The sequence below is a fragment of the Lepisosteus oculatus genome, chromosome 4 (genome assembly GCF_040954835.1).
Source record: "Lepisosteus oculatus isolate fLepOcu1 chromosome 4, fLepOcu1.hap2, whole genome shotgun sequence".
Taxonomy (NCBI): domain Eukaryota; kingdom Metazoa; phylum Chordata; class Actinopteri; order Semionotiformes; family Lepisosteidae; genus Lepisosteus; species Lepisosteus oculatus.
This window is the reverse complement of record NC_090699.1, coordinates 5,607,933-5,635,608: the sequence shown is the minus strand read 5'-3', so window position 1 is coordinate 5,635,608 and position 27,676 is coordinate 5,607,933. Positions and strand designations below refer to the sequence as shown.

At 42.9% G+C, this 27,676-nt stretch overlaps 3 protein-coding genes across 3 annotated transcripts in view; all 3 read right to left on the bottom strand.

Annotated features, from left to right (window-relative positions):
• LOC102697987 (transmembrane protease serine 9-like) overlaps positions 1–27,676 on the bottom strand; it is a 60,062-nt gene that overhangs the window by 26,120 nt on the left and 6,266 nt on the right. The gene's annotated exons all lie outside the window — the stretch shown is intronic.
• Positions 1,251–11,046, bottom strand: LOC138238090 (serine protease 27-like). Its single transcript, XM_069187969.1, has 5 exons — positions 10,510–11,046; positions 4,662–4,836; positions 3,777–4,051; positions 2,930–3,078; positions 1,251–1,919 (listed from the first exon to the last, which is right to left on the bottom strand). The coding sequence occupies exons 1-5, from the start codon at positions 10,565–10,567 to the stop codon at positions 1,761–1,763; spliced, it is 816 nt and encodes a 271-aa protein (XP_069044070.1). The 5' UTR covers positions 10,568–11,046; the 3' UTR covers positions 1,251–1,760.
• LOC138238100 (serine protease 27-like) lies at positions 21,444–25,698 on the bottom strand. The gene is made up of 5 exons (XM_069187982.1): positions 25,468–25,698; positions 24,358–24,511; positions 23,505–23,776; positions 22,670–22,818; positions 21,444–22,112 (listed from the first exon to the last, which is right to left on the bottom strand). Exons 1-5 carry the CDS (start codon positions 25,523–25,525, stop codon positions 21,954–21,956), a joined length of 792 nt encoding a protein of 263 aa, XP_069044083.1. The 5' UTR covers positions 25,526–25,698; the 3' UTR covers positions 21,444–21,953.

Sequence of the window (27,676 nt, the reverse complement as noted above, 5' to 3'; positions counted from 1 at the left end):
GTTGTGGATAGCTCAGAAACCTGGTTTCGTAAGCATTTCGAATCCGGATCTCCGTTTTGATCCTGTCACTTTCTGTCCCATCAGTGGCAGTGCCCTCAGTTTCGGTGCCTCTTCCCTGTGTCTGTGTGGGTTTTTTGCCCCGGAGCTCCTGTTTGCTGTGTGCTCAGCCCGTTCTAAGGAAGCTCTGCCTGGGTTAAGCGGTGAATGAGCAGCACCCAATTGTCCCCCATGTGTGTGTGTCCTGCAAGGACTGGCATCCCAACAAGGGTAGAATGCTACCTTGCACCCTGTGCCTGGCAGGTTAGGGTTCCTGCACACGTTTTAACATTTAATTATTTCCCAGAAATGAATGGATGGGCTTTCCAGGGGTGCCCAATGATAATGTTAATCAGTCTGAGATGTCAATACTTTCTGTTTGGTCACAACTGGATGGAGGGTCTCATCCTTATTTCCTCAACCAAGGAGATCCAGCAGGGATCGTACAGAAACCCCTTCACAGTCGGAAACAGTTATTTCTATTGGACTCAGTTGGATTCCTGCCGTGCCTTTAGATGCCTTTAGATATCTCTCTGAACATCACTAGAGACCCGGTACAGACACAGTGCAGACTCGATACAGCCCCAATACAGCTCCAGTATAGACCCAGTGCAGACTCAGTACAGCCCCAGTACAGATCCAGTTCAAAATCGATACAGCCAAAGTACAGACCCAGTGCAGACTCGGTACAGACCCGTACAGTCACGGTATAGACCCAGTGCAGACAGTACAGCCCCACATTGTATGGGTGACAGGGCCTTCTCCTGTTATGCCCCCAAGCTCTGGAACTCTCTCCCCAAGGATATCAGAGAGTCACCATCTCTAAACTCCTTCAAATCCAGACTCAAAACCCTTCTTCAGAAAAGCCTTTACTTAACTGGTTCCACTCTTCACTCCTCTGCTTTTCTTAGTACCACCATCCACGGTCTGCTCTGTATATTGTAACTGTGTTTTGTCTTGTGTATTCTTTTTAGTTATTGTTCTTGTCATCCTGTAAAGCGCTTTGAGAAGCCACCTTTAAAGGCGCTATATAAAATAAAGTTCATTATTATTATTACATGGACGCTGAGACATATGAACCAAAATATTGATGCACACAGACATTCAGACTGACACATGAGGGCGCTACCACGTTGCAGTGAGGTTGGGTGGGGCTACAGCGTTTTGTCAATTTTCTATACAGCGATGGAAAGAGAACAGCCCCAGACCAGGAGTTTCAGTGCTTGCAATTTTATTGAGCTCAATGGTCAACTGAATAAGAGTACAACTGATCTCTCACAGCAGCAGGCAAAAGCACGTCTTGCTAGTGATTCCATCTGTTCATCTGTTGGGGCTACAAATATTAGTTATTTCTTGATGTACTGTATCACAATGCTTATGACACAGAACTGACTCCCCAATTTCAAATCCATTTATTTCAACAAAATACTCAAAGTGGATGGCCATGCCCAGCTGTTTTATCCTGAAATGACAAGATCTAACATTTATTGTTTAATCCATAATTCATAGCTATGGTACACACTTAAAAAAGGTCTGTAAGACTTCTGTCTCCGGCTCACTGTTTTATCTTTATTGTATCTCCCAGTCTTATCTTTTGGCATATTCTCACATGCAATTATCTTGTGCAGACGGGCAATCTAATCAGATGGAATCAGATTCTGCAGTTGCAGCAGCAGCAGCCAGTTACACCAGAAGGCGCTCTCCCCTGGATCCCGTAGAACTCCTCAGACTCCACTGTGTTCCTTTATCCAATCCGAAAAGCTGCTGACCCGGGTGTAGACTCCTGGGGAGTAGGGCCTACCACAATCTCTTCCAAAGCTCACAATCCCAGCCTGGATCCAGCTGTCCCCCTTCTTCCACACCAGAGGTCCCCCAGAATCACCCTGGAGTGAAATGAGGAATGATGAAGGAATAGTTTCACACGGTGACAATACAGGGCTGTGCTTAGTGTAAATATTTGCAAATCAAAGTGGTGCAACTCCATCATGACGTGAGTAATTTTGCACATAACTGTCTGTTGCTCAACGGTAATGACATGCTCACAGTATGCATTTTTCACAAATCTTTCAAGGCTCATTTTGGAAGAACGTAATAATAATAATAATAATAATAATAATAATAATAATAATAATAATAATAATAATATCCTTACACTTATATAACTATTTTCTGGATGCTCAGAGCTCTTTACAGGTAATGGGGATCCCCACCACCCCCGCCAGTGTGAATCCCCACCTGGATGAAGCTCCAGTCTGCTCACACACAGCAGCTCCCAGAGGGGAGGAGAGCAGAGTGATGAAGCCAGTTCAGAGAGGGGGGTTATTAGGAGGCCATGATGGGTAAAGACCAGGGGGAAATTTGACCAGGACACCGGGGTGACACCCCTACTCTTTTCGAGAGATGCCCTGGGATTTTTAATGACCTCAGTTTTATGTCTCATCCAAAGGACGGCGCCTTTTTTACAGTTGAGTGTCCCCATAACTATACTGGGGCATCAGGTCCCCCACAGACCGCAGGGTGAGCGCCCCCTACTGGCCCCACTAACACCTCTTCCAGCAGCAGCCTCAGCTTTCGCAGGAGTCTCCCATCCAGGTACTGGCCAGGCTCACACTGCTGAGCTCCAGTGAGGCTGCCAGTTCTGAGTTGCAGGGTGATATTGGTCCTGGAGAAACTGTTGGTTATAAACTAACTTGCTAAAATCGAATTGGATGATTAGTGGCAGTAGATCACACACAGATTGCTGTTTTATAAAGGTGAAAGCGTGATCACTTTTGATTTGTAAAGTTATCATTCTGAAAAACTTTTCCAAATGTATCCACCATGTATGAGTTGTCTTGAATTTTTGCACCAACTGGTCTGGTTTCTGTCTTTACACTGCGGATGGTGAACTCACTTTGCAGGTGTCCTTCTGTCCATCTTCATCCCCAGCGCACATCATGTCTTCCCTGATAGTAGCGTTGCTGTTGTACATGATCTGACAGCACCTGTTGTCTACGATGGTCAGTTGGACTTCCTGCAGAGTGCGAGGGGGTGCCAGTGGTACTGGAGTGACAAAAAGATAGTGACTATATTCTACAAAGCCAAAGACAAGTAGAATGACATGCATTGTTCATTACACTTTATTTCCAACACCTTCCCAGGTATAAAGCATTAGTTTTCTTAATTTATTAAAAAAAAACCTCATGACTGCTTGTCCTCATGTTCAGACACCAGGCACAACCATCTCACCTATGAGCATGCCACAATAAATACCAAAATAAATATTATTAGCAGCACAGATTGTGAGCTTTCCTGTTAATATAGTTGGCTATCCCTGCTAAAAATAAAGCAGCAAGCAAACCAAGTGAATCGTTTTTTTTTCTACACCAAAGCACTTTCATTGGGTGGCGTGTTATAGGGGGATTAGACAGTCAAACACAGTTTCTATTGTTTTTTAACTTCTTCATGGCTTATTAGTCTTCTATTGCACGTGCCACTCTCATTACACATGCCATTAAAAATCCCTTTGCATGCCAATGACACGTGTGCCATGTCAGCTGACTGCTGATCTAGAACAATATACACCATGAGGTTGTTGAAGCTGATACGCTCCCTTCTTTCAAGTAAATGACTGGGTTAGATGTCTGAATGAACTCACAGCAACCAGACAAGAGAGATGTGCAGAATGACCGGCTGTGGGCTGCAGTCTTAGTTCCTGAGTCCTAACAAGAAACACAGGAGCCCTGATCATCATTTCTTACCATTCTCTTTAGTCCGCCCCCACCCAGTGACCCAGCACTCTGTGTCCTCCGTGAAGACATCGTTGGGCTTGACGAGCTGGACAGGACTGATGTAACAAGAGAGGGACACCTCGCTGTCCAGCTGCACCAGGGCGATGTCAAAGCCGTATGCTGCTTTCTCTTTGTACTGCTCGTGGAGGACGACCTTCTTAATGCTTTTCTTGACCTCGTGTTTGGAGGGTTGGTCCAGCTTGTACGCCCCCAGCCTCACGAAGGAATGCTGGAGCAAGAAGGAGCTGAAAGAGACAGTCTTATAATAATAATAATAATAATAATAATAATAATAATAATAATAATAATAATAATAATAATGTTCAATTTATACATTGGTACTGTATTAAATATTATAATTAATAGAAATACAAGAATAATAAATATTATTATTCTGTGTACTTGGTCGCGGGATCAGATAATTAGTATCCAGAGTAAATATTAACAATTGCAATGCCAATAAAACTGCTTGGAGACACATTTTGACCAAAGACCTCTTTGGCTCTGTCATTTCCGGGACACGTTGAGACGGGGCAAGTTTTAATGTTTGATTTTAATCCAGACCATTGATCAAAACCAGATTAAACTGATATAGCTGCCTCTTTTCTTACACTGTCCTCTGATTGTTTTTTATACAGAAGGATTTGTTTGGGAGAATCGTAGAAAAACAGCTAAATTGAACAGGCTAATTAGTGGAATGGACTGTTCTAATCAGATAGGACCCTGTCTGAGCACACCTGAACAGGCTGAGAACTTAATCAGTTTTGAAAAATGAGTAGGAAAAGAATGAAAGGTGTTTTTACAGCAGTTCCCAGAGATGTGGCAAGGCAGACAGGGATTTCAGGACACACTCACGGTTTGAAGCAGTGCGCTGCAGTGAGAACCCACTGCTTACTGATCAGGGATCCACCACAGAATGTGGCATTGTTGTGGTTAACCTGGGTCTGGATATAGACCTGCCAGGGCCACGCTCCCTCCTCCGCATCCTGACCGCCCACGATAGAGCTCCTGGACAGAGGAGAGCTGGACACTGGAGAGACACAGAGGAGTTCATACAGAAAAGGCTTGAGATGAGTCATCCAGGACCACTGTCCCTCCTTCACACCCTTACTGACCACTATAGAGCTCCTGGACAGAGGAGAGCTGGACACTAGAGAGACAGAGGGGTTCATACAGAACAGGCTTGAGATCAGTCATCCAGGACCACTGTCCCTCCTTCACACCCTGGCTGACCACTATAGAACCCCTGGACAGATAAGTGCTCAATTAATCTCATCAACCTCTCATCATCCTGACAAAATCTAGAAAACTATCTTAAGATACATGGGGGCAGATCTTGTACACTTTACTGCGCTCCAACCATGACTTCCCCATTCTTTACTACACTTTACTGTGCTTTTACCATGAGCTCAGACCTCCTTTTTGACTCTTTGATCTCCTTTACTCAAATGAAGCTGAGTAACTTCAGGTGGGAATCGGAAAAGGAGTGGTGTCTCTCATCCAGCTCTGACCTACTGAAACTACAAGATGATGAGACAAGATCAGTACAGCTGTGGCTCTGAAACTCTTAATCTGCTTCGTTTCTGTGCATTATTTTCATGTGACTAAGAGCGCCACTAGTTTAACATGTGTAGATGTGTCGGCACACTTCCTCTCAGCTCTGTGATCGAGGTTTTGTTATGATTAATTTTCGGTTTGATCAAGAATGCAACAGTCGAAAGATTTTTTGTCTGTGATTTCTCACAGTGCACTCAGCCTAAATCTGAGGGAAAACGAAGAACAGTTGTCATGGAATTTTATCGAAGAAGAGCCAGGAGAGGTTATCTCATGGACTCAGTAAGGTCTTTATTCATATTGCAATATGGGAAAAAGCCATCACCTGTCTGTGCAGAGAAGTGAAAGCTGATTCAAAAGCAAGCAGGGAGAGCCCTGGTTTTATATCTTTTTTAAGCTGATGCAACACTTCAAGGACAGGCGAAGCAGTAATTTTCCATTCCTTATACTGTAGGTTTCTGCTTTAAGCAAAGAAGAGCAGTTATTCAAATAGTTTCTCGTACTCCCTTCTTCAAGCAGCAGAGATAGACATTAAAACATCCCGTGCCCTTGACGAGCTGGGTGCTGTCACACTTTGTTCTAAGTATTCGGCTGCTTCTGCAGCACAGCTCTGTCCGTAAACAACATTTTTAGGATAAAACACCATTTCTCAGTAACTTTCCATTCCATTCCCTCCTTTTTATCCTTAAATATGTTCGCACCACAGAGTCCTCATAGGGTTCACCTGGTGGGTCCCAGGGCTCCTCGGAGTCTGTTCTGAGCAGTGCATATTGATGCGTAAACATTTTCATTACCATAGATCGAAACATTGGAATAATATAAGTCATACAACAGCACAACAGCAAAAACACTACAACAACAGGCGTGAATACTGTAGTTTCAAGAAAAACAGTCCCAATGACCCAAATAATGATTTTAACCATGAAAAGAAAGCAGGTGTATCTTTGATGCCTCTCTCCTTATTCACACATTATTTCTTACAGCACAGGTAAATCCCTGTGGGCTAGAGCCCAGCATAATCTTAGGGGGGTTTTCAAGATAGGTCATCAACTAGGTAATAACTCTTAGAAAAATCTAGACATTGTTCCCCTGCCTCAGCTGTGCCGTTTTGCAGAACAATTCTAGCTGTAAAATTTCTCTTTGTTCCGTTCCTGCAAAACATCTTATTATGAACAAACAAACCACAATAATCATTTGCATCTAGGGGAATCACTCCCAAGGGTAACCCCCCTACAGCAGGTTGGAGCCCCGCTGTGCAAACCCAACACAAACTCTGATTCTCTCTGCTCGCATAGAAATGTGACAGAGCTAAAATGTATGTATTTCCATTCACCCCCTTATCATGGGTGTGCTCATCAATTCTCATTTTCAGTGATCTTTGCAGTCTGTACTTAATTCGTGTCCGGCCATCATCTCCTTCTGGGCCTCTATTCCGGGCCTGCGATGTTCCCGGCGGCACGGGACTGGTGTCATCTGCTTCAGGGCTTCTTGATCTGGCCAGTGGTGGTTCCCAAGTCAGGGAACAGTTTAGGGAGCTGTTATTTGCAGTTTCATCTGCCCCTGGCGTTCCTTCAGTCTGATGTTTAGTTGATCTTTCAGAGTTCTGTTCCTTCGTTCCACTGTTCCAGTAGAGTGAGGGTGATGGGTGCAACGAAGATCCCATCTCACCCCGAATAACGCAGCCACAGCCTTACACACCTTCCCTGTGAAGTGTGTCCCTTGATCACAATACAAGAGGGAGGGCAGTGCCCACCGAGAGCTTACTGTATCTCTGTCATCAAGTGTTTGGTAGACAAAGAGGCAGTGGCATCGACCCACTGGGATAACAGATTATAGGAGACCAGGTTTTCCCTTACCAATTGTCAATTTGCCAGTGCATGAAAGGTTCCTCAGAAGCAGGCCTTTTGAGCTGTAGTACAAGCACCTGAACTGTAGTTGAGTTCCTTTGATAAGCGTCACATCGAGATACCACATAAGTGGCTACTGCTTCAAACCCGGTCCCCACCCAGGTTTGGGTAACCGGCACACCATTTGACTCATATATAATATAATATAATGTTGTTTTATTAGCCCTATACAATTACTTGCATTAGGAATTCATCTTTTCGCATACCCCAGCTTTTCTCCATGGAGACACAGACAGGGAGAGAAGCTTGGGGTTTTCTTTATTATGTGACTTACACTTTACCACAGCTACTTCAGTCAGCAGCTGCAAAGCTTCTAACAGTTCAGAGACAAACCCAGTATTCTTAACTGGAGTCCCTGCCATGTTGAGGAAATCCCTATTCCTCCACTGCCATCCAAAATTGTGGCATACACCAAATGTATATATACAGTCTATATAAATCACTACAATTTTCCATTTAGCATATTTACAAGTTTCAATTAAATCTTTTCATTCGGTCTACTTGTTCTTCACCGGATTATTCACAGTTTATACATCCGGCAGGTAGCCTGCACAACACATAAACATGGCCCCTTGGTCACTGCATCGAGGGGTCCTGAATAATAATCCACCAGACGATGCCTACCCTCATGCACCTGCGCCTGCACAGTAGCTCACAATCCATTTCTTTCACTCACATACAGATTACATACAGATGACCTGTCTGAGAAGGAATTCACCCTGGCCTAATTATGCAGTTGGTTTTATACCCTTTTTTCCCTACGAAGATCTTATACTTGGAGTGGCCTTATGGATTCCCTCATTAGGTGAAACAATCACAATATCACATAGCTCATACAGTAATTCCTTATAAATGCTGCAGGGCATCCTAGCCCAATAGGTCTGGGGTGTCCCCCACCCACATCAGTAGTTGAAACTGTACATCTTTTCCCTAGCATACTGTGACAGCTTGTATCTGCTTTAAACTGTATGCTGTTTTAGTCTAAAAACAGGACAGCTGTGCTCCTGTGTCCCCCAGTTACTGCACACTGTAAGATTATTTTACTTTTATTTAAATCCTGAGATAAACTTAGGAAGGCTACAAAGGGGCTTACTAGATTCAATTTATTTCTTCACGTTACAGCTTCTGACATGTTCTTTAAATGTGAAATCAAGCCTCTTTCGTACAATTCCTCCAAAATTAGTAAAATTAGTAATAAGCACCAGTTTATTAGTAGTTTTATCTTTGGGGTTTTGTCCCCCTTTTTCCCCATCTGGATATGCCCAATCAGAAGATTTATCCCAGTCATCATTATTTTCTTATATCTCGGTATAATATTAATATAATATACACTATAATTGCGACAAACTGGAGGCTCCTTTTTCTCCTCCTTGGGAGTCTTTTTACCTCCGCGTACATGCTTCGCGAGTTATTAAATCAATTCTGTCTCCGCTCTCTGTAATATCAGGAAAGCACAGTTGTACATTCTTGGCAACATCAGGTTTTAACCCACTCAAGTAAATTTGTTTTATTACTGTGGAAGTATCTTCATTCACTTCCTTCTCATCGGCTTACCCCGAGTATACTATCCGTAAAGCTATAAACCTTTCTGTAGAATCTGAAACATCCTCACCTTCCTTCTGCTGACATGCTGTTACTTTTGTCCACTCAGTTTTCGGTGGGTAATGCTCTTTCAAAAACCTCCACACTAATTCCCACCCTTCTCCCAGATTCTCTCTTAAGGCGTTCTATTTCTCCTTTTGCCTTTTCTTTTTCTGCAGATAGAACTTCGTTTCGTTCAGCCATCGCTTTTAGCTTTTACGTCAGGAATTTTTGTGCCTCATCCCATTCCGTTTTCTCTATGATATTCTGTTGAATTCTCCAATATTCCTCTAAAATAAAGCCCTTATCTGTTTATTTTTATCCCAATGTTCATACACTTTTCTACATTCCTATTCAGACTAAATTCCATATTACTATTTAAGTTTCACTTTGCATTAATCTAATTTCTATTTTTTTTCCCTGACACCCAGTCAGACACCTCTCAGAGTAAAAAGGCTTTGGATCCAGACCGCTTTCTAATTTCGGTGGAGACCTTTTCTTTTTAGTACGCATGGCCATGACTTTAGCTGCAGCTTGCTGTTCTTTAGTTTCAAGACTAGCCTTTTTTGAAGCTTCCCATCATTTCTGTGATTCCTCTTTCCCTGACGTAAGTTGTCCAATTCACTTTCTTGCCTTTCTTCTTCTTCTCTTCTAACTTTCCCCTGTCCATTCTGACCACTTACAAAGATCCTTCATAGTTATGGGCCCCTAATTATCATATATAAATCATGTGCAAGTTCCCCTTACACCTATTACCCTTGCTTCACAGTTGATGAACATAAAAATATTTTCTTCCGCCAGGACTCTAACCCAGACTATAATCTTTTATTTTCCTTCCTTACTGACGTCAGACAGCTGCAAATTCTCCAGACTTGTCTCTGGAAGGATAAACAGATTATCCCCCGAGGTTCGTCCAATTCACTAAAATTGTCCAGGCCGGGATTGAGTCTCAGCAGCCGTCCGCGCTCAGGTTTGTGATCCCATCCTCGTCACCAAAGATTGTTGTGGAATTTTATCAAAGAAGAGCCAGGAGAGGTTATCTCATTGACTCAGTAAGGTCTTTATGCATATTGCAATATGGGAAAAACCCATCAACCGTCTGTGCAGAGAAGTGAAAGCTGATTCAAAAGCAAGCAGGGAGATCCCTGGTTTTATATCTTTTTTAAAGCTGATGCAACACTTCAAGGACAGGCAAAGCAGTAATTTTCGATTCCTTATAGGTTTCTGCTTTAAACAAAGAAGAGCAGTTATTCAAATAGCTTCTCATACTCCCTTCTTCAAGCAGCAGAGATAAACATTATTAAAACATCCCGTGCCCTTGACGAGCTGGGTGCTGTCACACTTTGTTCTAAGCATTCAGCTGCTTCTGCAGCACAGCTCTGTCCGTAAACAACATTTTTAGGATAAAACACCTATTCTCAGTAACTTTCCATTACACAGTTTAAATGCGCAATCGGCTGCTTGTTGTCTTCTTACCTTCTGTTGTGTCCAGGATCAGGCTGCACAATAGCAGCTGCAGTTCTCAGTCTTCATTGGTGTTGTATATATGTACAGACTGTCCACAAAATGCATATCATTGCATAGGCTACATATGCTTGTACGACAATTCATCTGCACATTTATTTTACATTTAAATTTTCAATTTCTGATTCGTCTCTTACCTTCTTCCTTGTTCAGGATTAGGATCCCAAAAAACGCCAGCAGAAAAAACATCTTCATTTTCCCAGCCTCTCACTGGACACTTAGTGGACTGGCCCTGCTCACCCAATGTTGGAAACTGGACACAGAGGAGAGTCTCTTTTAAACAACCGAGCAGAGGCAGGAGAAAAGTGCATCATCACAAACATACAGGGGGTTACAAACTGACTCAATAACTGCGCACCAGAGATGTAATGTCCTGATTAAGGAACCATTTGACTTACTAGTCAGAGTAAATCAGATATCCGCTTTGATAAGCTTGCTACTTACTCTCAGTGAACTTGACTGCAATCTTGGGAGAGCTCAAATGTAATAGACTGATTTCTCATTTGTCACTTTTCACTGTTGTAAATTAATTTGCGACATCCGGATTTCAGGCCAAGACAGATTGTGCAAGAGATCATGTTACTCCTATCCTGGAGTCCTTGCACTGGCTTCCTAACAGGTTTCAAAATCCTCCTGCTTGCCTATAAGGCTCTGCATGGCTTGGCACCTCAGTACCTGTTTGACCTATTGCCTTTTTGTCTTCCTGATTCTGGTCTCCTGTTTGTACTGCGATCTCCTCTACACTCTATGGGTAACAAGGCCTTCTCTTGCTGCACCCCAAAGCATCCCAAATGCTTCCCTGAGCCATTTCACATCCAGACTCAAAACCGTTCTTCTTCAGAACGGCTTTCATTTAATTGGAAACCCTTGTTTTTAATTATACTAATTCTCTCCCCTCCTTGTAATTTTTTTTTACTGTAAAGCTCCTTGAGAAGTTACTTTTAAAGGTGCTACATAAAATAAAGTTTGTTCATTATTATAAGTTTATTAATATTATTATTACCCTGGGCCAATGAACCCCAGTCAAAGTGAAAGATTTTCACTGCTTTTTCAATAGAAAGACTGGAAAACCAGGGCTTTGAGACTTTTTCAGCTTGCCCCTCGCTGATTGTTACCAGAAGGCTCTCTGTATGCATGTGGCTTCATTTTTGCAACACCTGTCTTGTCCAGTTATTAACCCAGCCTGAACAATTTTATTAGCAAAGTTTCTTCTCTGAGCTGGAGCTGTTGAGAGACTGGGATGGGAGAGGGTGCATGCAGGTATCACTTGTTACCTGTGTGTGTAGTTTAATTTTCGTGAAGCAGAGAACAGTGTGTATGTGTGTGCGAGCGTGCGTGCGTGCGTGCGTGCGTGCGTGCGTGCGTGTGTGTGTGTGTGTACGTGCATCCATTTCTACGGGCATGTGTGTGTTTAAGCTTCTCAGGGGGTTTTGTGCAAACCAGAGATCTAACGAGCTGATTAATTAGCTGTATGACTGTGCTATGACTTCAACTTACCCTCAATGAAGTTGACTGAAATCTAGTAATGTATAAGTGAAGTCTTTCAGTTCTTGTCCCCCAAAATAAGACTGTGAAGGGCTGAAAACACATTTCGGTATGATTTGTGTGAAAGTGACTTTGAAATATTGGGTGCACCACAGTCAAATTCATGTCTTTAGCAGAGTAGAGGAGAAGGATTAGAGTAATAGGTTGTTTCTTTTTATTACAATATGGACTGCTTTGTAATGTAGTGTCTATATTGTGTGGTGTTGTCTGTCGTACCAGGTTGTCTGCTGTACTGTGCACGTCCTGAGAGATCATCATGAGTAAGACTTCCAATGTCCATGTGCATTTGTCAATAAACTCCTCTACTCTCTAGTCTCTAGCAGGCAGTTGAGATCTGGGTATACAGTAATCCTGTTCCAGGAAGGAGAGCTCTGTCTCACCTAGCAGTCTGTGTGGGTCCTAATGCCCTAGTGCGGTGACACTATACTGTAAAAACTATAGTGTCTAATCCCGTCCTGTGGATGAGAAATAAAACCGAGGTCCTGACTCTCCATGGTCATTAAAAGTCGCAGGGTGTTTTTCAAAAAGAGTAGGGGTGTTACCCCGGTGTCCTGGCCAAATATCCCCCTGGTCTTTACCCATCATGGCCTCCTAATAACCCCCATCTCTGAACTGGCTATATCACTCTGCTCTCCTCCCCACTGAGAGCTGCTGTGTGTGAGCAGACTGGAGCATCATCTAGATGGGGGGACACACTGGTGGCGGTAGTGGGATTCCCAGTTCCCCATGTACCTCTTTACATAATCCCATTGTTGTAAAGAGCTCTGTTTGGAGTGTCCAGAAAAAGGAATTAATAATTCTTATGAATTATTACAGTTCATGAGGAATCTGAAATAGGAGTGGACCAGGACTTTTCCTCGGTGTGTGGTGTGAGGAGAAGAAAGGGAGGTTTTTATAAGTGTCCTCACAAGAGTACTCTAAAGAAGACACAAGAAGAGAGACACAAGACTTTGCAGTAGAGCAGGGCTCATCTTCGCTGGCTTCTCTAGGTCACTAGCGTCCACGAGGCTGACAAGATGCCTTCACAGTTACATAACTGATGCTGAGGAGGAATTTATGCCTGTAGAGTGATGGCAGTTGCCTGTTAGGGTACGAATATCAACAGTCACTCAGAGATTGGATTAGACTAAATTAGACTAGCCAGGTGAGCCTGGCCAGACAATCTAATTACATTAACACAATCAGGAATTATAATGCAAGATCTAGTCATTCAATTTAATTATCTAATTCCCTAAAGACAATTGTAATTAATGATTGATAAAAGTTATACTTTATTAACTATTACTTTATAATGAATAATTTTGAATGTATTATTTGTCCTTAACAACTGGCATATTTACTTTACAGACACCCGGAGGTATATAGAGTGAGGATCTGATTTCAGATAAATGCAGAACAATGCAGAACACAGAGATCAGAGCCTGCAGTGTGTTACAGCAGCTCTTCAGTGATGCAGAGATATTGGGGAACTGGGGAAGCCAGGGAAGGAGAATGATCATGTCTCCCCCAGGACTGTGTGTACGATTTTTTGGAACGGTGCGTGAGAGAGAAAAAGTGCAGAAAAACAGCACACCTTTTTCAAAAGCTGAGGCCGCTCCTCAGATGGTAGAATGTGATTTGAAAGTGTGAAAAGGGAGCTGCGTCTCGTATCTTTGTAGTTTCCTGTTCATTTCAGATCAGGCAGACAAGCCAGCCTTTAGACCAGATGCAGATAAACGGCTCCGAACCAAAGAAGGAACATCAAGATACGCCAGCCGAATCGGCAAGCAGATCACCATGTCGGCAAATCAGCAGATTTCTCTCTCAGCAGATCACCAGCTCTGTGCAGAGAGGGGTCAGGGTTCTGGTGCACAGCAAGAAACACACACTCTGGGCAGCTCACACTTTTCCTCAAACACACACACATTTCTGCAACTATTATTTTAATTGTTAAAATGGAACATTAAACTTTTAATTTGTGAATTTGTTGGCAACTAGTATTTTTGCTACAGATGTGCATCATCATAAACATTATACTGCACAGTGATTGTAGACCTTAATGTGATAAGACTGTTCTACTACACCGGGACTGTAGCTCCTATTGTAACAGAACTGTTCTACTACACTAGGACTGTAGATCCTATTGTAACAGGACTCTTCTACAGTACTGTGACTGTAGCTCCTATTGTAACAGACTGTTCTACTGTACTGGGACTGTAGATACTATTGTAACAGGACTGTTCTACTACACTGGGACTGTAGCTCCTATTGTAACAGACTGTTCTACTGTACTGGGACTGTAGATCCTATTGTAACAGGACTGTTGTACTGTACTGTGACTGTTGCTCCTATTGTAACAGGACTGTTCTACTACACTGGGACTGTAGCTCCTATTGTAACAGACTGTTCTACTGTACTGGGACTGTAGATCCTATTGTAATAGACTCTTCTACTGTACTGCGACTGTAGCTCCTATTGTAACAGGACTGTTGTACTGTACTGGGATTGTAGATCCTATTGTAACAGGACTTTTGTAGTGTATTGCGACTTTAGCTCCTCTTGTTACAGACTGTTCTACTACACTGGGACTGTAGCTCCTATTGTAACAGGATTATTTTACTGTACTGTACAACCCCCTTAAGGACCCAGCCCTTTTCTTGGCCATTTCTTGCTTCATTGATATAAATGGTATTTTGCTGTTAATGAGATCACTCGATACACAAGAAGTTCTCTGGGGGATATTGAAATAGCCCGAGTGGCCACGTATATGTATGATTTTAGAATCAAGTATAGAAATTAATGTCACTTTGCTTCTGTCTGTCAAAGACATTCCCGTGCCAAGAATAGACACTGTGCATTAATCAGGACCCCTTAACTCCCTGCCCCCACCAGGTCGTTTCTACCTGGAATGTATGAGCTCTAAACATCTTGTATGATCTTGGAAAGTACAGACAGTACACGCCTGGTTAAGGGCTGGAGTTTTAAGGTTCACTTGGGCACCAAGTCAGAAGGATCAAATGTCTTAGTATAGGCATTAGAAAAAATGATCCAAAAAAGCAGGAAGAAACAAAAATGTGTTTAATTTCTTTGTCTTCAGAAGCCAATGTCTTGATTTGAAGCACATGTTGGAACCAGAGTTTTTTTCCTGGGCTCCAGTGTGTCTAATTGAGCTACAGGCAATGTTAGAGAGTACGCATGAGCTAATGTAAAAATAGACTTTCTAGCCTGTAGGACCCAAACAGATGAAAAACTGATAACATTTTTTATCTTCACTTAGTTGATAGGTAGATAGACAAGGGAAAAATAATAAAACTCTGGCATTCGCCCATGACACCTGTATTATCAAGATTGTAGTCCCTCCTCCTTAAGGGCGCTCCGACTCTTTCACTTTGGATTTAATTCTGTGCACCTGACCCCTGTTCCCAGTCCACCTTAAAAGCCAGGCGCCGACGTTCATCCGGGCTCTGCATCTGGTTTCTGCACCGTGCAAGTCCGGGACCTGGAAGCGCCTGGTCCCGTTAAGGTTTTAATCTCTGTTCCTGTTTCCTGTCCGCCGGTTCCAACCCGGTTCATGTTTTTAATTCCTTGTTGGATGGATCACCTGGCTCTGGACTTATTCTTGTGTTTTTGGATTCCCTCTCTGGATTACTTTTGGATTGTTTGCCTCGGCCACACCTCCCCCGTGCACCAGCGCACTTTGGACATGCCTGCTGTTTTCATCCCCATATCCCTGCATGATCTTTTTCCTAGGGTTTCCTCATGATTCTGGATTGTGTCATCCGCATAGGGTCCAGAAAGAACTGTTCGTTACATGTATGCTTCCCCGAAGTCTCTAAATGGTTGGATTTCAGTGAGTGACAGCTTGTTTCACCAATCGGAACAGCTCAATTCTCGGCCATTGGACTATTGAAAATTTCTTCGCAACCTCACAGTAAGGGTGTTGATTTGAGATATTTTACTAAAGAAATGGCAAATGAGCAGTCTGTGGTACTTGTCTTGGAGTAGAGTATTGTCATCAGGAAAATATTCTTATAAAAATTATTGCATTGCTGGATTAGGATTTCGATTTGAAATTTTACTATTTTGAAAGGAGAGGTTGTCTTGTTTCTTATATATTGTAACGCTTACGGCCGACAAGCACTGTGTGTAAGAGCCGGCGTACCAGAGCAGGTGACGTCACCGCCCTTCCCTGTAATAGCACGACCACAGCTACTGGGCTGTGGAGAGATCTCTCTTTAGCTCACGGGGCTAGGTCGCTGCAGAGAGACGCGGAAGTCTCGGGTTCGAGCCCCGGACGGTGCAGGGGCCGAACAGATGCGGCAAGGGCGCTCGCCTGAGCCCCCGTTGCGTTACAATATAGTTTGTTGTCCTCAGTTTTGACTTTACTACTATAAGTTGATAAAAATGAGTGGTAGTACTCGGTTTTGTTGTTTATGAAGTGTCAATTTATTCCTTAAAAAGTTGTTTCAACAGCTATGACAACAAATTTGGGGGGTACTGGAGCCGACTTGCACAACCCCAACTGCTCCAGGGGCGCTGCATAAATGCCTGTCCCTGGGCTCTGACCCCAAACTTCTCTCTGTGTCTGTGTCTCATGGAATGCAAGTTGGTGTATGCAAAAAGACAAATTCCTGATAGAAGAAATTGTATATGGCCAGCTGTGTGTGACAAAACAGTATTTAAGGTTTTTTAACCCATTAACCCAATCAATTGCATATGGTGCATAGAATTATTAGTAATTGTGTATGAATAGTAATTAGAAAACAGATTTTTGTTTTATTTTTATTATAAAATACATTTTGGACACGGTGTCCTTAAAATTATCATATTTAAAAGCATATTAAAACTTACTCACAAAACTAAAAATGTGTATATATATTTCAATTCTTAATATTGTAGTTTACCATTATTTTGTTGAAGTCTGCACTATATTAAGATCACATTATCTTTTTATATATTTAAATTCCTAATATTGTCGTTTGCCATTATATTGTTGAAGTATGCAAAGCTTGAAACGTTTAATTTTATCCACAGGGGGGTAAATAATTGCATGTGGATGTAGGCTGTCTGCAAAAGCAGCTGTAATAGTTGATGTATGGATATCTGTGGATATTACTTCACATAATTCTTTAGCTCAGTAATTTTCCTTACTCATTTTCACATTACTTTGCTTGGTCTTACTGAAATTGTATCATAACATACAGTAAATACTGGTGATATGTGTGTGGGGCTTTGGATAATGTAGTTTCACGAAGAATGACAGCAGCCGAAAGCTTGGGAGAAATTAGTATAGTTTATTGGGATGTGGAGATTTGGTGTAACCCGCTTGGCTGAGGGCAACCTCCCGGCCATTGGACGGGGAGGATAGGACCCCCATGCGACCAATGGGGTAGCTGCAAAGGTGGAGAGGGGGTGGAGGAGGGATGCAGAAAACGAACGAGGAAGAGGAGAGGGTGACGTTTGATATATATATATATGGAGACCGGTTGCTTACATCAGGATAAGTGAGAATTGCAGCAGCTGTGTCGAATGAGCTCGGCTGCCTTCATTCCTCCCGAACTTTCATTAAATTGTGCCAAATTAAAAACTACATTTAGTGAATGGTGAAGCATACACTTCCTGTTCCTTTTAGGAAAACATATTTTAGAAATGTAAAGCAAATAAATGCCATTCACAAAACCCAGATGTATAGTGAATACAAGTCCTGGGTGGGAATTGCAGAATAGCATGATTGATAGGCAGATTAGCATCTCCTCTCTCTCTCAATTTGTTTCCTGTCCTGTTGTGTGTGTTTATTAGCAAGAGATTCTCAAAATTCGGTGGTAGTATTTTTTAGTGATTCTGCTCCTTTTTTAAGAACAATACTCTTACTCGTCTTGTTTCTAAAAAGTAAAAAAAATGGCTTAATTACTTACAACAATTACAAAAGAGTACAGATTGGGCTCTGGCATGTAAAAGTTCGAATGAGGAGCACAGCTTTGTCCAGGTGCACAGCAGGTTTCGGCCTGTAGCTGTGATTTTGGCGGTAGTGTAACATAACTGAGCAGTTTGCTGAGTTACAGTCAGCAAGGGTGCCCTCTGCAGGCAGACACTACAGCCAACCTAATAACAAATAGCATCCAAGACTCATCAACCCTGCTCCTTACACTCTATGTGCCAGAACGTAGTTCCCTATTTTTAATTCTTTTTCATCACACCATATTCCACATTTCTTGATCTGTGTTTTAATTGTACTTAATTACCATTGCTACATGTATTTGATCGCAATGATTTAATTGTTAACGTATTGATCTGTTTTTAATTCTAATTCTTTCATTCCCTCTACCTGTTCCCTATTCCTTATTTGTGTTCCACATTCCTTATTCCTAATCCATGGTGCACCAGAGAGCGCTCTAAGATATCTCAACCCCTACCAGTCTGATAATGAGTGGACAAATGACACAGTAATTATAATATAATAATAATATATTAATAATGCCAGTATAAGGGATCATTGCATTGTTTCCTTGCAGAGGAAAGAACTACATCTGATATTACTGTAGTTCATCTGTGCAACTGAGCTGTGGGACAACAGAGAGAGAGGAGTGGAGGTGGCTAATTAAAGGCCAGTGGTCTGAAACTGGTAAGAAAAGTAATTAATAATTGCTTACACTTATATAGCGCTTTTTTGGACACTCCACTCAAAGCACTTTACAGGTAATGGGGATCCCCTCCACCACCACCAATGTGCAGCCCCACCTGGATGATGCGAAGGCAGCCATGGCGCGCCAGAACGCTCACGACACATCAGATATCACTGGGGAGGAGAGCAGAGTAATGAAGCCAATTCATAGATGGGGATTATTAGGAGGCCATGATTGGTAAAGGCCAATGGGAAATTTGGCCAGGGTGTCGGGGTTACACCCCTACTCTTTACAAGAAACACCCTGGGATTTTAAATGACCATAGAGAGTCAGGACCTTGGTTTTATGTCTCATCTGAAGGTTGGTGCCTGTGTACAGTATAGTGTCCCCATCACTATACTGGAGCATTAGGATCCACGTGGACCACAGGGTGAGCGCCTCGTGCTGGCCCCACTAACACCTCTCCCAGCAGCAACCTTTAGATCTTCCCAGGAGGTCTCCCAGGTTTTCCAGGAGGTACAACTGGCTTTCATCGCTGGAGTGGGTCTGTACAGAGCCCCACAGAGAAAGCAAGAACATCCAGAAATAAAGCACTGCAGGAGCTTTCACATGTTCACATGCTCCGATTCTTAGCAAAAGAAAAACCCAGCTGTCGGTACACCCATAATGGAAATACATGCTAGAAATTGTCCACAGGTTGCCCTGACCTTGACACAGTCCAGTTCAGATAAGACTGAGAAGTGGGTAGAGATTTGGGTCAAATGAAGTCAAATTTAAGGTTCTAAATGATAGTGGGAGAAAGGATGTGTTCACACCAGGAGGAACGGAATTAGAGCCCTACGAAAGGCAAATCACCTTTGTGGGAGACTAATTGTTCTCGGCAGAATATAGAAAAGAGTACAGGATTTCAGACCTGTCGAGAGAGAGCTCCTGAAAATTGGTGTACACTCTCCAGGAGGAACCGAATTAGAGCCGGTCCAACGGGAAAATGACCTAGAAGTCGCAAGCACACAGCTGTGACGGAATCTCTTGATGTTGTCAGAAACATTACTGACAACCCTAGACCTGTGGATAAGGGACTAGAGAGTGATCCAGCAGGTTTTCTTATAGCTCTGGCAGCCCGAGGCAGTCATGCTGTCTGCAGTTCATTCCTGATAATAATATAATAATAGAAATAATAATAATAATAATAGAAATGAAAGAAATTACCGCAGACGTTACGGACGAGCAGGTTTTTAGAGTTTTGTACGGAGGATGGAATGATAGCAGCTAAATGAATCCAGCAGCATCTTTGAACTCATGTTTTGCTGAAGCCACAAGAACCTGGTTTCGGATTCTTGTAGAAACCCACCCCCCCAGTCTGGAAACAAACCCAGCTGCTAGGATTTCGCTTGCCATGGTGTACCATGGAACTGAACTTTAGTTGTACCTCCTTTTTTCCAGGGGCTGTGGGGGACGTACAGTAGTTTAGGTTAGTTTAGTTAGTAAGTTTAGTTCATTAGGTTTAATTAGCTGTTCTTTGGAAGCTGTGCTGTTCACTAAAGCTTCCATTCTGCCTCTGCGTTCTGAGGTTGATATTATGCAGTGCAACAGTGTCTGAGTTCAGTTCTGAAGCCCCCCGCAGGAACTCGGTGTCGGTCCATTCGGGCGCAGCTCGGATCTTCGGGATGTCAGTGTTGTGGATAGCTCAGAAACCTAGTTTCCTAAGCATTTTGAATCCGGATCTCCGTTTTGATCCTGTCACTTTCTGTCCCAGCAGTGGCAGTGCCCTCAGTTTCGGTGCCTCTTCCCTGTGTCTGTGTGGGTTTTTTGCCCCGGAGCTCCTGTTTGCTGTGTGCTCAGCCCGTTCTAAGGAAGCTCTGCCTGGGTTAAGCGGTGAATGAGCAGCACCCAATTGTCCCCCATGTGTGTGTGTCCTGCAAGGACTGGCATCCCAACCAGGGTAGAATGCTACCTTGCACCCTGTGCCTGGCAGGTTAGGCTCCTGCACACTTTTTAACATTTAATTATTTCCCAGAAATGAATGGATGGGCTTTCCAGGGCTGCCCAATGATAATGTTAATCAGTCTGAGATATCAATACTTACTGTTTGATCACAACTGGATGGAGGGTCTCTTCCTTATTTCCTCAACCAAGGAGATCCAGCAGGGATCGTACAGAAACCCCTTCACAGTCGGAAACAGTTATTTCTATTGGACTCAGTTGGATTCCTGCCGTGCCTTTAGATGCCTTTAGATATCTCTCTGAACATCACTAGAGACCCGGTACAGACACAGTGCAGACTCAATACAGCCCCAATACAGCTCCAGTATAGACCCAGTGCAGACTCAGTACAGCCCCAGTACAGATCCAGTTCAAAATCGATACAGCCAAAGTACAGACCCAGTGCAGACTCGGTACAGACCCGTACAGTCACGGTATAGACCCAGTGCAGACAGTACAGCCCCACATTGTATGGGTGACAGGGCCTTCTCCTGTTATGCCCCCAAGCTCTGGAACTCTCTCCCCAAGGATATCAGAGAGTCACCATCTCTAAACTCCTTCAAATCCAGACTCAAAACCCTTCTTCAGAAAAGCCTTTACTTAACTGGTTCCACTCTTCACTCCTCTGCTTTTCTTAGTACCACCATCCACGGTCTCCTCTGTATATTGTAACTGTGTTTTGTCTTGTGTATTCTTTTTAGTTATTGTTCTTGTCATCCTGTAAAGCGCTTTGAGAAGCCACCTTTAAAGGCGCTATATAAAATAAAGTTCATTATTATTATTACATGGACGCTGAGACATATGAACCAAAATATTGATGCACGCAGACATTCAGACTGACACATGAGGGCGCTACCACGCTGCAGTGCGGTTGGGTGGGGCTACAGCGTTTTGTCAATTTTTTATTCAGCGATGGAGAGAGAACAGCCCCAGACCAGGAGTTTCAGTGCTTGCAATTTTATTGAGCTCAATGGTCAACTGAATAAGAGTACAACTGATCTCTCACAGCAGCAGGCAAAAGCACGTCTTGCTAGCGATTCCATCTGTTCGTCTGTTGGGGCTACAAATATTAGTTATTTCTTGATGTACTGTATCACAATGCTTATGACACAGAACTGACTCCCCAATTTCAAATCCATTTATTTCAACAAAATACTCAAAGTGGACGGCCATGCCCAGCTGTTTTGTCCTGAAATGACAAGATCTAACATTTATTGTTTAATCCATAATTCATAGCTATGGTACACACTTAAAAAAGGGCTGTAAGACTTCTGTCTCCGGCTCACTGTTTTATCTTTATTGTATCTCCCAGTCTTATCTTTTGGCATATTCTCACATGCAATTATCTTGTGCAGACGGGCAATCTAATCAGACGGAATCAGATTCTGCAGTTGCAGCAGCAGCAGCCAGTTACACCAGAAGGCGCTCTCCCCTGGATCCCGTAGAGCTCCTCAGACTCCACTGTGTTCCTTTATCCAATCCGTGAAGCTGGTGACCCGGGTGTAGACTCCTGGGGAGTTGGGCCTACCACAACCTCTTCCAAAGCTCACAATCCCAGCCTGGATCCAGCTGTCCCCCTTCTTACACACCAGAGGTCCCCCAGAATCACCCTGGAGTGAAATGAGGAATGATGAAGGAATAGTTTCACAAAGTGACAAAACAGGGCTGTGCTTAGTGTAAATATTTGCAAATCAAAGTGGTGCAACTCCATCATAATGTCAGTAATTTTGCCTGTAACTCTCTGTTGCTCAACGGTAATGGCATGCTCACAGTATGCATTTTCCGCAAGTCTTTCAAGACTCATTTTGGAAGAACGCAATAATAATAATAATAATAATAAGAAGAAGAAGAAGAAGAAGAAGAAGAAGAAGAAGAAGAATATTCTTACACTTATATAACTCTTTATATAAGCTCCAGTGGGGCTGTCAGTTGTGAGTTGCAGGGTGATATTGCTCCTGGAGAAACTGCTGGTTATAAACTAACTTACTAAAATCGAATTGGATGATTAGTGGCCATAGATCACACACAGATTGCTGTTTTATAGAGGTGAAAGCGTGATCACTTTTGATTTGTAAAGTTATCCAAATGTATCCACCATGTATGAGTTGTCTTGAATTTTTGCACCAACTGGTCTAGTTTCTGTCTGCACTGCGGATGGTGAACTTACCAGGCAGGTGTCCTTCTGTCCATCTTCATACCCAGCGCACATCATGTCTTCCCTGATAGTAGCCTTGCTGTTGTACATGGACTGACAGCACCTGTTGTCTACGATGGGCAGTTGGACTTTCTGCAGAGTGCGAGGGTGTGCCAGTGGTACTGGAGTGACAAAAAGATGGTGACTATTTTCTACAAATCTAAAGACAAGTAGAATGACATGCATTGTTCATTACACTTTTTTTCCAACACCTTCCTGGGTATAAAGCATTTGTTTTCTTAATTTATTAAAAAAACATCATCACTGGTTGTCCTCATGTTCAGACACCAGGCCCAACCATCTCAGCTGATGAGCATGCCACAATAAATACCAAAATAAATATTATCAGCAGCACAGATTGTGAGCTTTCCTGTTAAAATAGCTGGCTATCCCTGCTAAAAATAAGGCAGCATACAAACCAAGTGAATTTTTTTTTCTACACCAAAGCACTTTCATCGGGTAGCATGTTATAGGGGATTACACAGTCTAGCACAGTTTGTATAGATTTCTTCATGGCTTATTAGTCTATTGCACGTGCCACTCTCATTACACATGCCATTAAAAATCTCTTTGCATGCCAATAATGACACATGTGCCATGTCAGCTGACCGCTGATCTAGAACAATATACACCATGATGTTGTTGAAGCTGATACGCTCCCTTCTTTCAAGTAAATGACTGGGTGAGATGTCTGAATGAGCTCACAGCAACCAGACAAGAGAGATGTGGAGAATGACCAGCTGTGGACTGTAGTCTTAGTTCCTGAGTCCTTACGAGAAGCACAGGAGCCCTGATCATCATTTCTTACCATTCTCTTTAGTCATCCCCCACCCAGTGGCCCAGAACTCTGTGTTCTCTGTGAAGACATCGTTGGGCTTGATGAGCTGGACAGGACTGATGTAACAAGAGAGGGACACCTCGCTGTCCAGCTGCACCAGGGCGATGTTATAGCCGTCTGCTGCTTTCTCGTACTGCTCGTGGAGGACGACCTTCTTAATGCTTTTCTTGACCTCGTGTTTGGTGGGTCGGTCCAGCTTGTACGCCCCCAGCCTCACGAAGGAATGCTCGAGGAAGAAGGAGCTGAAAGAGACAGTCTTATAATAATGATAATAAAAATAATAATAACAATGTTCAATTTATACATTGGTACTGTATTAAATATTATAGTTAATACATATACAAGAATAATAAATATTATTATTCTGTGTGCTTGGTCGCGGGATCAGGTAATTAGTATCCAGAGTAAATATTAACAATTGCAATGCCAATAATACTGCTTGGAGACACATTTTGACCAAAGAACTGTTTGGCTCTGTCATTTCCGGGACACGTTGAGACGGGGCAAGAGTTTTAATGCTTGATTTTAATTCAGACCAATGATCAAAACCAGATTAAACTGATATAGCTGTGTCTTTTCTTACACTGTCCTCTGTTTTTTATACAGAAGGATTAGTTTGGGAGAATCGCAGAAAAATGGCTAAATTGAACAGGCTAATTAGTGGAATGGACTGTTCTAATCAGATAGGACCCTGTCTGAGCACACCTGAACAGGCTGAGGACTTAATCGGTTTTGAACAATGAGTAGGAAAAGAATAAAAGGTGTTTTTACAGCTTTTCCCGGAGACGTGGCAAGGCAGATAGGGATTTCAGGACACACTCACGGTTTGAAGCACTGTGCTGCAGTGAGAACCCACTGCTCACTGATCAGGGATCCACCACAGAATGTGGCATCGTTGTGGTTCACCTGGATCTGGATATAGACCTGCCAGGGCCACTCTCCCTCCTCCGCATCCTGACCGCCCACGATACAGGACACTTGAGAGACACAGAGGAGTTCATACAGAACAGGCTTGAGATGAGTCATCCAGGACCACTGTCCCTCCTTCACACCCTGACTCACTGTAGAGCTCCTGGACAGGAGAGCTGGACACTGGAGAGAGACAGAGGGGTTCATACAGAACAGGCTTGAGATCAGTCATCCAGGATCACTGTCCCTTCTTCACACCCTGACTGACCCTTACAGAGCTCCTGGACAGAGAAGTGCTCAATTCATCTCACCAACCTCTAATCCTGAAAAAAGCTAGCAAACTATCTTAAGATACATGGGGGCAGTTCTTATTGTACACTTTACTGTGCTCTAACCATGACTTCCCCATTCTTTACTACACTTTACTGTGCTTTTACCATGAGCTCAGACCTCCCCTTTCACTCTTTGATCTCCTTTACTCCAACAAAGCCGAATGACTTCAGCTGGGAATCGGACAAGAACGGGTCCAGCACTGACCTACTGAAGCTACTAGATAATGAGACAAGATCAGTACACCAGTGGCTCTGAAACTCTTAATCTGCCTCGTTTCTGTGTCGTCTTTATGTGACTAAGAGCACCAGTAGTTTAACATGTGTAGATGTGTTGGCACACTTCCTCTCAGCTCTGTGATTGAGGTTTTGTTATGATTAAGTTTCGGTTTGATCAAGAATGCAACAGTCGAAAGATTTTTTGCTTGTGATTTCTCACAGTGCATTGAGCCTAAATCCGAGGGAAAAGGAAGAACAGTTTAAATGAGCAATCGGCGGCTTGTTGTCTTCTTACCTTCTGTTGTGTCCAGGATCAGGCTGCACAATAGCAGCTGCAGTTCTCAGTCTTCATTGGTGTTGTATATATGTATAGACTGTCCACAAACTGTCACTGCATAGGCCACGTATGCTTATACAACAGTTCATCTGCACATTTATTTTACATTTACATTTTCAATTTCTGATTCGTCTCTTACCTTCTTCCTTGTTCAGGATAAAGATCCCAAAAAACACCAGCAGAAAAAACATCTTCATTTTCCCAGCCTCTCACTGGACACTTAGTGGACTGGCCCTGCTCACCTAATGTTGGAAACTGGACACAGAGGAGAGTCTCTTTTAAACAACTGAGCAGAGACAGCAGAAATGCACATACACCTGCCTTCATATAGCTCACAGTGCTGTAGACTCGCAGACCACAAACATACAGGAGGTTACGAACTGACTCAATAATTATGCACCAGAGATCTAACATCCTGATTATGGAACCATTTGATTTACTAGTCAGAGTAAATCAGATATCCGCTTTGATAAGCTTGCTACTTACTCTCAGTGAACTTGACTGCAATCTTGGGAGAGCTCAAATGTAATAGACTGATTTCTCATTTGTCACTTTTCACTGTTGTTAATTAATTTGCGCTATCCGGATTTCAGGCCAAGACAGATTGTGCAAGAGATCATGTTGCTCCTATCCTGGAGTCCTTGCACTGGCTTCCTAACAGGTTTCAAAATCCTCCTGCTTGCCTATAAGGCTCTGCATGGTTTGGCACCTCAGTACCTGTTTGACCTATTGCCTTTTTGTCTTCCTGATTCTGGTCTCCTGTTTGTACTGCGATCTCCTCTACACTCTATGGGTAACAAGGCCTTCTCTTGCTGCACCCCAAAGCCCTGGGATTCTATCCCAAATGCTTCCCTGAGCCATTTCACATCCAGACTCAAAACCGTTTTTCTTCAGAACGGCTTTCATTTAATTGGAAACCCTTGTTTTTAATTATACTAATTCTCTCCCCTCCTTGAAATTTTTTTTCTTACTGTAAAGCTCCTTGAGAAGTCACTTTTAAAGGTGCTACATAAAATAAAGTTTGTTCATTATTATGAGTTTATTAATATTACTTTTACACTGGGCCAATGAACCCCAGTCAAAATGAAAGGTTTTCAGTGCTTTTTCATTAGAAAGACTGGAAAACCAGGGCTTTGAGACTTTTTCAGCTTGCCCCTCACTGAATGTTACCAGAAGGCTCTCTGTATGCATGTGGTTTCATTTTTGCAACGCAGACTTGTCTTGTCCAGTTATTAACCCAGCCTGAACAATTTTATTAGCAAAGTTTCTTCTCTGAGCTGGAGCTGTTGAGAGACTGGGATGGGAGAGGGTGCATTCAGGTATCACCTGTTACCTGTTCGTGGAGTTTCATTTACGTGACGCAGAGAACTGTGTGTGCGTGTGTGTGTGTGCATCCGTTTCTACGGGCATGTGTGTGTTTAAGCTTCTCAGGGGGTTTTGTGCAAACCAGAGATCTAATGAGCTGATTAATTAGCTGTATGACTGTGCTATGCCATCAACTTACCCTCAATGAAGTTGACTGAAATCTAGTTATGTGCAAGTGAAGTCTTTCAGTTCATGACTGCCAAAAAAGACTGAGAAGGACTGAAAACACATTTCGGGATGATTTGTGTGAAAGTGACTTTGAAATCTTGGGTGCAGCACAGTCAAATTTATGTCTTTAGCAGAGTAGAAGAGTAGGATTAGAGTAATAGGTTGTTTCTATTTATTACAATATGGGTTGCTTTGTAATGTAGTGTCTATATTGTGTGGTGTTGTCTGTTGTACCAGGTTGTCTGCTGTACTGTGGACATCCTGAGAGATCAGCATGAGTAAGACTTCCAATGTCCATGTGCATTTGTCAATAAACTCCTCTACTCTCTAGTCTCTAGCAGGCTGTTGAGATCTGGGTATACAGTAATTCTGTTCTAGGAAGGTGAGCTCTGTCTCACCTAGCAGTCTGTGTGGGTCCTAATGCCCTAGTGTGGTGACACTATACTTTAAAAACTATATTGTCTAATCCTGTCCTGTGGATGAGAAATTAAACCGAGGTCCTGACTCTCCATGGTCCTTAAAAGTCGCAGGGTGTTTTTCGAAAAGAGTAGGGGTGTTACCCAGGTGTCCTGGCCAAATTTCCCCCTGGTCTTTACCTATCATGGCCTCCTAATAATCCCCATCTCTGAACTGGCTTCATCACTCTGCTCTCCTTCCCACTGAGAGCTGCTGTGTGTGAGCAGACTGGAGCATCATCTAGATGGTGGGACACACTGGTGGTGTAGGGTTCCCAGTTCCCCATGTACCTCTTTACATTACCCCATTATTGTAAAGAGCTCTGTGTGGAGTGTCCAGAAAAAGGTATTAATAATTAT

Bases quoted from the DNA above. Each gene is read 5' to 3' on its own strand.
- LOC138238090 (XM_069187969.1), bottom strand. From the start codon at position 10,567: ATGAAGATGTTTTTTCTGCTGGCGTTTTTTGGGATCCTAATCCTGAAC. The intron at 4,052-4,661 runs GTGAGTGTGTCC...TGTCTCTTTCAG, and splicing joins GCAGCGCACTGCTTCAAACC to CTCCTTCTTGCTCCAGCATT. The intron at 1,920-2,929 runs GTGAGTTCACCA...ATTTCACTCCAG, and splicing joins GACAGAAGGACACCTGCAAA to GGTGATTCTGGGGGACCTCT.
- LOC138238100 (XM_069187982.1), bottom strand. From the start codon at position 25,525: ATGAAGATGTTTTTTCTGCTGGTGTTTTTTGGGATCTTTATCCTGAAC. The intron at 23,777-24,357 runs GTGAGTGTGTCC...TGTCTCTTTCAG, and splicing joins GCAGCACAGTGCTTCAAACC to CTCCTTCTTCCTCGAGCATT. The intron at 22,819-23,504 runs GTAAGAAATGAT...TTGTCACTCCAG, and splicing joins GGGGATGACTAAAGAGAATG to TACCACTGGCACACCCTCGC.